The sequence below is a fragment of the Phoenix dactylifera genome, unplaced genomic scaffold (genome assembly GCF_009389715.1).
Source record: "Phoenix dactylifera cultivar Barhee BC4 unplaced genomic scaffold, palm_55x_up_171113_PBpolish2nd_filt_p 001829F, whole genome shotgun sequence".
NCBI classification, from domain to species: Eukaryota; Viridiplantae; Streptophyta; class Magnoliopsida; order Arecales; family Arecaceae; genus Phoenix; species Phoenix dactylifera.
The window spans coordinates 8,345-18,896 of NW_024069121.1; the positions used below are offsets into that span (position 1 = coordinate 8,345).

The window sequence follows — 10,552 nt, forward strand, 5'->3', positions numbered from 1 at the left end:
CATGAAGGAAAAGTAGGTAGCTACTTAGCGCAGCCTGAAAGGAAAAGAAAAGGTAGTTGCAACCCCAATGGAGAGAGTGGAGGAAAAGTTAGTTCAGTCAGATTCAGAAATCTGGGAGAGCAGCAATGACAGTTTCTTATGATCATGAATCAAGTGGCGAGAGAGGGAGTGGGGGACGTAAGACCACTATTTTGAGATAGACACAAGATGATCTTCGATGCACTAGTGGGTCCCCATTTACGTATGCCACACAAGATAGGAATTATAATGCATGAGCTAATTAAGCTCACAAGGATGCAATTGTATATAAGAGACGGACTCCTTGAGGTTATTTAGGAGGGCACGATGCAGCTATAGATGACCTTGCATATGAAGTAGGATCCATGACATATCAGATTCCAAGTTGCATGTTGGATCCTATTACCAACCGCCACAAGTAGCCTATGATTCATACTAATAATGGATATTGTGCATCTAAGGCATTGTTTTCTATTGGGTACTATACTATGCAGCCCGAAGCACCTTACAAAATCGGATTTTCTTGTTGGCATATTCGGATGGGCCTCTCCACAGTCGTATTATTAGCTAGAGGACATCTTTCAGTGCCAAAGTTTTAGTGAGGTATTCGAGACTAATTATAACCTAAAGTGCAAACTCAATGAGATGAATGTATAGGACTATAACGCTGCTTAGTTAGTGGGATAGGTTGATATACCTCCTAATTATATTAATAATCCAGATATTTACGAGAGATATCGCTAGTCGATAAGGTTTTAGATGCCGATATGTAGGTTGTACTTTAAATATATGTAATTAATTATATCATTTTATATTTTGTAACACACTAATTAATTGATTTTAGGATATCTCATATTGCTTCTTCTAGTATGCAAAGCTAGGATCACTACTTTTTTCCTTATATTTTGGTTTCGGACTAACGCAAAAAATTGGGTGTAGCAAACCTAATGACCTAGATTTTCCACACTTTTGCATCCAAGGTAGCATTTTTTAGCACAATGTCGTGGTAACGCAAAAAAAAACTCAAAAATATCAAGAACATCATTTAGGATTTACTGGGATAATAGAAACATCAAAAAAATACCAAATTAGACTTAACATCATTGAAAGAATAAAAAACTGATTACTTTTAATTTAATCATAAAAAATTGAAAAAAAAAATATGGCATGCTAGTTTGGAACCGGCATGCTGCAGTGTACTATGTTGGTATGGTACTAAATCGGTAGCTACTGATATAGATCCCGGCACCATTTTGGCTAATTTTGGATCTATGCACTTATAGCATTAGAGAAGCTATAGTACAGCGATATGTTATTTTGTTATATCCAAATGATGTCTAGCCTACAAGCTTCAAGAAGCTCCACTCTCATAAATCTATTACAATGAGACATTATGCACTTAGGCCATCAAATAATTATGTAGTATTATAATAAAATCAAAGTAACAGCCATGTTCCATATATTTGGGGATGATAAACTTATATTGTATAAGGGTGAGAAATTCTCTGCTAACTATTCTCCCATTATGATGCCCTATGATGGTTCTCATTATATGCATTCAAATCACAGCATACTAAGCAAATAATAGAGGTATTGCCTTTTGGCTTCTTGACAATAGTTTGTAACAGAAAGCACAACCAGCCCCCCGCAACGTCCGCTAGCCCTCCCTCCCTCCCCTGCTCGCTTTTCTTTCTCCTTTTCTCTCTCCCACGGTGTCGTGCCCTCTCTCCATATAGTTCCGGCATGGCCTGTACCGAGTCGTCCTACCGGAGAACCGGTACGGTGCCCGATACAGATTCCTCCGACCTTGGTCTGGTTTTGCAGATATTTCTAAATTTAGCAAAAGAAGCGATCTTCCTTTCACCACCAAATGAACGAAGAATCTAATTGGAGATTCAACCTATACCATTTTGACAAAGGAGTTGAAATTCCCTTGAAACAAGAATCAGTTAAAACCCAATGAAATAATATGTGCAGCACATACTAGCAAGCACCACATTGACAACAACATATGATAGAAACAATTCAAAATTATCAAGTAAAAGATATCTAAAACTATTGCTCTATTTTCAACATCCATCACAGCATTATTAGAGGCATTCCACTACACTGTGCAATATTAAGCAAAAGTGGTGTTGAACTTGAAATAAACAACTGTGATAACTTGGATTTGCAAGGAAAGAAGAGTGAGACGGAGAAAAGAGTAGCAAATCCCATTTAAAATTTTAAATTGTAGCATGGCCTTCATTTTCTTACCTCACAAAGAGACAATGAAAGAAGTCACTTCTAATCCGCATGCCTCTGGTTTTCTGTAGTTTAACATCCATCTGATTGATTGGGATATTTGTAATAGGAAAAGGGAAAAAAAAACAACATACACGAGATCTTGGGAACCTTAAAATTAGCTTTTTCAGAAAATTGGAGTCAATGAATAGTAGCCGCCCAAAAATTGAAAAAAAAGGAAAAAAAGGAAGAAATGGAAAAAGAAGAGTGTTGTTTTATTCGAGGTTAGGTGCTAGATCTCTACAGAGTTAAAGAACAAAAAAAACAACCCAAAAAATAGATAACAAAAGAACGAGTATGGAAACCACTTTAGACTAGAGTATTTTGACATACCATATTCCTTTGGAGCATTAAATCATATAGTTTTTATGTGATACAAAACTGAACAGTTTAGACTCCACCAACACTTGGATGCAGAGGACGGCCCAAAATGTCAGCTGTCCACCCAGGAGCTGTAGAGATAGCAGGAGTTCAAAGAAAAGGTTGCGTAAGAAGGGTAGGTGTATGAAGTGTGTTGGGTGATGTTGTCGAAGGAAAGGTTTGGGGTATGTTACCATGTCATAAATGGGTACGCTAAGCAGATATAGTGGCAGCTATGTTTAATACAAATTTAATAAATTATAAAATTATAATAAAACTGAAAGTATATAATATAGGGCATTGTAAAAACTGCATTTCAACAAGCATCATGACTTCTTCCTAAAAAAAACAATTTTAATGTGTTGAATATTCTCACAATACACAACTAAGATAACTACTGTTAATATAGCCTTACATGTTTAATATTTTCTATTTTCTAACACCAATGTTTGATTATATAGGTTTCTTATTATTTCTTCTGAAATTTTTAACTAAAATGTCTTCTTTGGACAAAACAGAAAGGAGAAAATATCTCACCCTAAGATTTGGCTGAAAGGTGCTGATGAACCCCTATTTTGATCCTTGCACTATTTGGGGACAAGTTGTTCTTTTACTTCTTTTTTGGTACAGTTGAGAACAAGGTTTAAAGATTAAGAATTTGTCAAGGCAAGAAGTATCTTTCCCTACTGTTCACAGGAAGAATTGATAAATTTCTAGCTTAAGGTTTTGGAACAAACAACCTTGTCTGTACACAGGAGAACATTCTGCTTTAATTACTACCTCTTTCTCTCCCTCTCTCTCTCTCTCTACACACACATACATGAATGTGTTCTGAAAGAAGTAGGCCTTCACTGCATATGGAAGTTACTTTAAATGAAGTCTAAAGACCTAATAGTATTAATTTAATAGGAAAACACCTATGTTGAATCTTTTAATTTTAAATAGATACTTAAAGCAAACAAAAACTTTATTTTCGAGCTTTTTAAATGATAATCATAGTATAAGAATTTGTTAATATTTTAAAAAGATTTAATAATTATAAGACTTTATTCGAGATGATCATAACACATTTTGTTCTTTCTTGAGTGACCTGGCAAAAAAGGGAAAAAGAGGTTATGGATCCAGGGTGAGGTCAAAAGCTGGTGGTAGACGTTCTAAAAACGTGAAATAGAGACAACTACACATGTACTTCAACAAAAGAATAGATCTCCAAATAAAGATTAATCTAAAAGTAAAAATAATACTTATAACAATGGATGGATGAATCTCATAAGTAGAATTAAAATTGCAAAATCTTGTATGTGGTCAGTTCAACACAACTGAACTTCACATGCTAATGTACTACAACCACCAAGGGTTTTGATTAAATGAATTCAAACATTACTAGGATTTTAATGAATATATATTGTCTTTCAATCTTAAGATTACATATAGAAACAGGGAGTCACTATCAACAACATGGGACACCTAAACAAATAATCTGTTAGATGTCAAAAACAGAAAGAAACTTGCTTCATGATTACACACCAAAAGGATTATACTTAGTTGTGCTTAAGGAAAGAATAAAAACAAAAAGCGATGGGAAGAAAAATTTCTTTAAGCAACTTGGAAGGTGGAAATCTCAACCAAATATAAAGAATAATATGCAAAATAAGCACATTAACTTCATCTAATATCGTCACTTTTTGAACGATTGATTCTGGAACTAAATGACAACTCTTAAAGTATTTCATCGAGGAGCTATTACATCAATTGAAGTGTTAACAAAAACCAAGAAGCAAAATGCATTAAGATGTACATGGTTTTGGGCCAATAAACAATGTATTGAATCAAAATGAGCGAAGGCAAAGGAAGCTCTAAACCTGCAAGGTGATCCAACATGGATCAGACATTCTTGTTCTTCTTCATCTTCGATGGTGGCCATCTGCCCTTCTTCCTCATCCGCCGCTTCCGTACAAGCCTCTTCCTGCGAAGCCTTATCTTCTTGGCCAGCTTCATCCTTCTCTTCTGCTCAAGCATCATCTGCAATTTTGACTCCAAAGGAAGGTTCTCCACTGATATAGCCTCTGCTGCCCCTTCAGATGGTGGAACAAGTTCACTTCCATCATTTCCATCAGTCTCTGAGGAAGCACGAGTGATCAGTGACCTCTTCTCCCCAAAAGGAAAAGGAGCAGGAATGCTGACTCCATTTAAAGACCTCCTTTGAAAGAGGCCTTTCTGGTGCAACCTCAATGCTGGAACATAGACAATAGAAACCTTATTAAGATTTAGAAAATTAAGTCTATATTTAAGATACATCCAACAGAATTTAAAAGCTTTAGAACTTATGCAAGAGCAGGAAAATCATGGGAAAAGGGGGAGAGAATTCAAAAAGAAAAAGGACAGAATACAAGTAATGAGGTTTAGCCACATTTCCCCATTCCTATGAAGAAGGAAATGAGCCTTCAATGTTAAAACCAACAATCCTGATAAGATACCTCTAGAAACCATGTCAAAAGCCAGATTTATTTGTACATATTTTAGACGCCAAAATTATCACAAGAACTGATTTCTATAACCAGAAAAGTTTTTCCAAAACTTCACAACCAAAATTATGCAGAAAAACAGATAAAAATGTTACGACAGCAAAGAAGCAAAACTGAAAACAGAAAGAAAAAGTAGAGACACCAAGACCGGCACTAAGAAAAAGCTAAGAACCGGCTCGAGATATCAATTTCTACGAAAATTTCAAATATATCCAGATACATGAGTACAACTACAAGAAAGAATCTAGAAAGAGAAAGCCAAGATATAATCTTGCTGAGAAAAAGCTCAAAATAAAGGGAAAGTAGAAAGCTTTCCAAGTGTTTGCAGGAATACCCGAATAAGCTTATAATGGAGATTCCAAAGAGAATCCGTATGACAGAAATTCCACAAGCAAATTAAGAATCAACCAAAAAAAAAAAGCATAACTAAAGAAATTTTACTCAAACAAACCAATTTAATAATGCGAGAGGTAGCAGAATACCGAAACACCCAGAGATTTTACATGGATTAGCTTTGATGGGAATAGAAGGAGCCCAGAGACAAGGAGGAGAAGAGGGAGGAAGGAAGGAGAGAGAAGGGAGGAGGAGAGCCATGTCGCCTCTTCTCTTGCGTACACTCGTGGCGGGCTTCCAGACAAACCTCTTCGCCGCTTTCTTATCCGGTGAGGCTAAGGTCTTGAGCTTACGAGCTGTCCCGCACCAGTGCGAGGCATGGTGTAACCGAGAGAAAGTACGGATGGACGGTCAAGATTTTCTTATTTGTCTGATAATCATATCTCTGTGAGAGTTAAATATAAGTCAGATCTCAAAAATAGATCCCGGGAGCTATCAGATCATGTCTGGCTCTCAAAATCAGACAGTAACTTCATCAGATCAGCTCTAGTTATTGATTTTGCAAGAAAATATTGGTTTTTTTTTTTTTTTTTTTTTTTTTTTTTTTTTTGCAGAAAAATACGAATTGAAGGTTTCAAAATGAGTTTGGACCTGGGGCTAAGTACAACAATAGCTGATATACATCTAGTGAATGCATGATATATCTATAGATATTTAACATATATATTCCAAATATTTGATACAAATTTGTTTAGACTACAATTCATCTTGAACTTAAAACATAGGGGCAAAATATCCGAAACCCACTAATAGATGTGTCTCTCTACAAAGAAAGAAAGAAAAGAAAGAATCTGATTTTTTTCTTGTAAAATCCACAACTAAGGGGACTTTTATAAAATGTCACTTTCTATTTTTGCATTCTCTTGTCAACGGTGAAAAGAAAACTCCGAAAACAGTCAAAAGGCTCCGGAGAACTCTGGGGAAGTTAACGGCTAGTTACGCCGTACCTCGGAGGTGCTTAACGGCTACTTACGCCGGCGTTTTTCCTCCGGCGATCGTCACCGGTCCAGTCCGACAACCCCGAGGGGGGGGAGAGGCTATCGTCCTCTTTCATCCTTGCAGGCGGGTCCAGCGGGCCTTCGCCCTCGGCCCTCCTCGTAGGCGGCTCCCAGTTCTCGTCTCTGTGCTTCTGTTCCAGATAACCCCCCTTTCCTTTTTGCAGGTGGACTTCGTAGGACGCCGTCACCGGCGATCGTCACCGGTCCAGTCCGACAACCCGGAGGGGGGGGAGAGGCTATCGTCCTCTTTCATCCTTGCAGGCGGGTCCAGCGGGCCTTCGCCCTCGGCCCTCCTCGCAGGCGGCTCCCGGTTCTCGTCTCTGTGCTTCTGTTCCAGATAACCCCCCTTTCCTTTTTGCAGGTGGACTTCGTAGGACGCCGTCATGGATCGGAAGGGGAAGGGGAAGGCGCCGGCGGGGACGGAAGCGGGAGGTACTGCGAGAGGCTCAGGTAAGCCCAAAACACCCGGTGGAGTCTCCGATGGCGGTCGTGGGGAGCACTCCGGTGCCTGGTCGAGGCCGGGGCCGTGGGTGACTCAGTGGCCCACGGCCGCTGAGATTGAGCGGCTGAGCCGCCGCTTGCCGGAGATCGTGACGCTCCGGGAGGAACCCATTGCGGCGGCTTGCGTGGAGTGGGACGGGAGGGCTGTCGTGGTACGCAGCCTGGGTCGCCGAGTCCCGGCTGAGTGGGTAGCCAAGGATGTGGCTACCCGGGCCAAGCTCCAGGATGTGGTGGCCGTCCCTCTTGCGGACGGCTACCTAGCTCTACGATTCCGATCATCGGCGGACCGAGAGCGTGCCCTTAATATGGGACCCTGGGTAGTGGGGGGGCAACTCCTTGCTATGACTCCCTGGGTCCCCGATTTTGAGCCAGGGGAGGAGACGGTGTCGCCGGTGGAGGTGTGGCTTCGTCTTCCACGCTTGCCACCGGAATATTGGACACCGGCGACCATCCTGGATATAGCAAGTAGGGCTGGCCGACCGATCGCCGTGGACGCTGTCACCGAGCAGCGACGGGCGATGGCGTTCGCCCGGGTGAAGGTTGCAGTCGATGCATCCGAGCCCCTTAAACCTGGAATCCGGATCCAGGGGAAGACGAAGGTGCGGTGGCAGCCCTTCGTCTTCGAAAACTTACCTCTCCTCTGCCCCCGGTGCGGGCGAATGGGCCATCTGGAGGCGGCCTGCCGGTTCCCGATGGCTCCTGGGGTGGAGGATCCGCCACCAGTGGCGGTGGACCCTGGTGGCGGGCCGGCTTCGGCGCCCCCCGGTGTAGGGGAGGAGAACCCAGGGCTGGTGTTTGGCCCCTGGATGGTGGCGACGCGGCGGAGGCCTCCGCCGCGGGAGTCTCGACCACCACGGCCGAAGGAGGCTCCACCAGTGCCTAGATCGGGGCCGTCCCGGCCACCTTCTCCGGTAGCTAGACCGGAGATGTCCGTGTCTGACCCGCGGCCTGGGTCGCCCGCCGCTCGACCGCCATCGCCAGCTGCCCTACCGGTGTCCCCTGTGGACACCGAAGGCTGGCAAAAGCCGACGAAAGTCGCTAGGCGACGATCGCCGGCGGGTGGGGGGGAGGGCTCGCTCCAAGAGCCCTCGATCCCGCTCTGGGTCGACTCGGTCGATGACCTCGACGAGGTCGACCGAGTGGCTGACTCAGCCCTGGTCGTCTCTGGGCCCAGCGAGCCGAGTCGGGGCTTCGCCAAGCGGGCCAGGGCCCCGGCGGGCCCTGGTCCGCCGAGGGGCCCAGGCAAGCAGGCCCAGTCGATTAGGCTGGGCCGCCGAGCCCGGGCCTTCAGAGCCCGGCGCGGGGCCCACGGCGCGTCCCACGCCCATGGCGCGCCCCGCGCCGATGGCGGGTCGCGCGCGGGTAGCAGGCCGCGTCCGCGGGCTTCGCGACGGGCGGGGGTTGTGCGGGCCCAGCTGGGTGCACGGGCGGCTACGGGTTATACCGTTCTCTCGCGGGCTCTTCGTGGGCTACGCGGGTTGGGCCGACCTGGGCCACGGCCCTTGCTGCAGGGACGGGGCCCGCTAGCTCTATTAGGGGGGGATCCTGGTGGACCATCAGCGGGGGGCCTACAAGCCCAGTCAGCTGAGTGTTTGGGGATTGGGGCTGCGCAGGACTTTCAGGATTTGCAGGTCCAGGATGATCCGTCCTTGGATCTCGGGGAGCCAGCTGGCCCTTTCCAGTATAGGTCTCCAGGTCGAGGACCTGCCCCAGTGCAGGGGACCCACCTGCTTGTTGGTCAGACCCCTCCTGGGCGGGTCCCTTGGGATTCACTTATGGGCTCTGGGAGAGGGCCCGATGGTGTCTACCGGTTTGGTACTCTGCCCCAAGCCTTGGGTGAGCAGCACGTGGCTAGCCCAGGGATGCCACTGGAGGCAGGTTTGGTAGAGCCTCTGACGCCTCGTGATGAGGCGACAGGGGTGCCGCTCGGAGAGGCGCCACATGAGGGTCTCCCGGATGCAGATGCCAGTGGTGACTGCTCCACTGGTTTAGCTACGGCAGAGGGGGACCACCCAGCTGTCGTGCGACTCATCAGGGCGGCAGTCATGTGCGAGGTATCTGGTGAGGTCGAGCAGCTGGGGGATTTAGGCCGCCAGCCTGAGCTAGCTCTCGAGGCCCAGGGGGAGGATGTACTTGAGGCCGACCGAGTAGTTGTTGATCTATGAGGATTCTAGCCTGGAATTGTAGGGGGGCGGCCAAGCCGGCCTTCATGTCCTCCTTTAAACGGCTAGTACAGCTCCACTGTCCTGAGATTTGTTTTCTCTGCGAGACACGTTTGTCTGGTGATGGGCTTGGTCGACTGAGGCGACGCCTGGGGAGGGACTGGGAGACCTATGCAGTCGAGTCCCAGGGGCTGTCTGGTGGCCTTTTGATCCTGTGGAGGCGGGGGGTGGCGAGGATTGATGTCTTCCACAACTGTTCTCAACAGGTAGTGATGGTTGTATCGGAACCTGAGGCGGACCCTTGGGTGCTGTGCGGTGTGTATGCGAGCACGGATTACAGGGTCAGGAGACCCCTTTGGCATGAGATTACCAACTTGCTTGCCCAGGGTATCCCAACGGTGGCAATTGGTGATTTTAATTGTATCCAAAGTGTGGATGAGAAGAGGGGAGGTGCGCCTTTCACTGATAGGATTGATAGGAGGGAGTTTCGCGACTTTGTGCAGCTAAATGGCTTGGTGGACTTAGGCTTTTCGGGACCACGGTTCACCTGGTGCAATAATCAACCTGGCGGTGCTAGGGTGTGGGAGCGGCTAGATAGGGCCTTTGCTTTCCCAGACTGGATCCTTCGCTTCCCTACCTGCCGAGTTAGCCACTTACCCCGGATTGCATCAGATCATTGCCCCTTGTTGATTTCGACCTCATCGGTATCGGGTCACCATAGTCCTTTTCGCTTTGAAAAGATTTGGCTGTCGTACCCCCAGTCTTGGGACATCGTTCGCGAGGCGTGGCGTGTTCCGGTGCGGGGGGACGCGATGCGGCAAGTCTCACGCAAACTCGAGTTGACCAAACGGCGGCTCCGCCGTTGGAATCGCGAGGTAGTGGGCGATATTTTCCGGAGATTGGAGGGGGTGGAGGAGGAGATTACGACACTACAGGAGAGTGAAGACCTACGGGGTGCACTCCCGGAGGATGACATGTCTCATCTTCGGGGGCTGCTTGCGACGCACCACTCACTTCTACGGCAGCATGAGATTTTCTGGCGACAGAAATCTCGGGTCCAATGGGTTAACGAGGGTGATCGCAACACCAGGTTTTTTCATCGGACGACTGTTATTCGGCGTCAGCGGAGTATGATCCACTCACTGCGTGATGGGTCTGGCCGCCGAGTGGAGGGTGAGCCTGCCGTTGGATAGGTTCTACTCGACTTTTTCCGCGCCAGATGGACTGAGGATGAAGGCCTTGGTGCTGATGACCACCTTCCGCGGGTTGATGTCAGTATTGCTGTTGATGAGAATATGACCCTGGTTCGGCC

General features: G+C 46.2%; 1 protein-coding gene across 4 annotated transcripts; it reads right to left on the bottom strand.

Moving 5' to 3' along the window:
* Positions 1–1,417: 1,417 nt before the first annotated feature.
* LOC103724270 (50S ribosomal protein 5 alpha, chloroplastic) lies at positions 1,418–5,866 on the bottom strand. Of its 4 annotated transcripts, none has more exons than XM_026800433.2 (3): positions 5,669–5,864; positions 4,524–4,895; positions 1,418–1,918 (listed from the first exon to the last, which is right to left on the bottom strand). In XM_026800433.2, the coding sequence occupies exons 1-2, from the start codon at positions 5,778–5,780 to the stop codon at positions 4,546–4,548; spliced, it is 462 nt and encodes a 153-aa protein (XP_026656234.2). In that variant the 5' UTR covers positions 5,781–5,864; the 3' UTR covers positions 1,418–1,918; positions 4,524–4,545. The 4 variants fall into 4 exon arrangements, with proteins under 4 accessions (XP_026656234.2, XP_026656236.2, XP_026656235.2 ...); XM_026800435.2 differs by having other exon boundaries at positions 1,418–1,950; XM_026800434.2 differs by lacking the exon at positions 1,418–1,918 and adding an exon at positions 2,498–2,753.
* Between the last annotated feature and the right edge of the window lie 4,686 nt (positions 5,867–10,552).

Bases quoted from the DNA above. Each gene is read 5' to 3' on its own strand.
- LOC103724270 (XM_026800433.2), bottom strand. From the start codon at position 5,780: ATGGCTCTCCTCCTCCCTTCTCTCTCCTTCCTTCCTCCCTCTTCTCCT. The intron at 4,896-5,668 runs GTATTCTGCTAC...TCTATGTTCCAG, and splicing joins TAAAATCTCTGGGTGTTTCG to CATTGAGGTTGCACCAGAAA.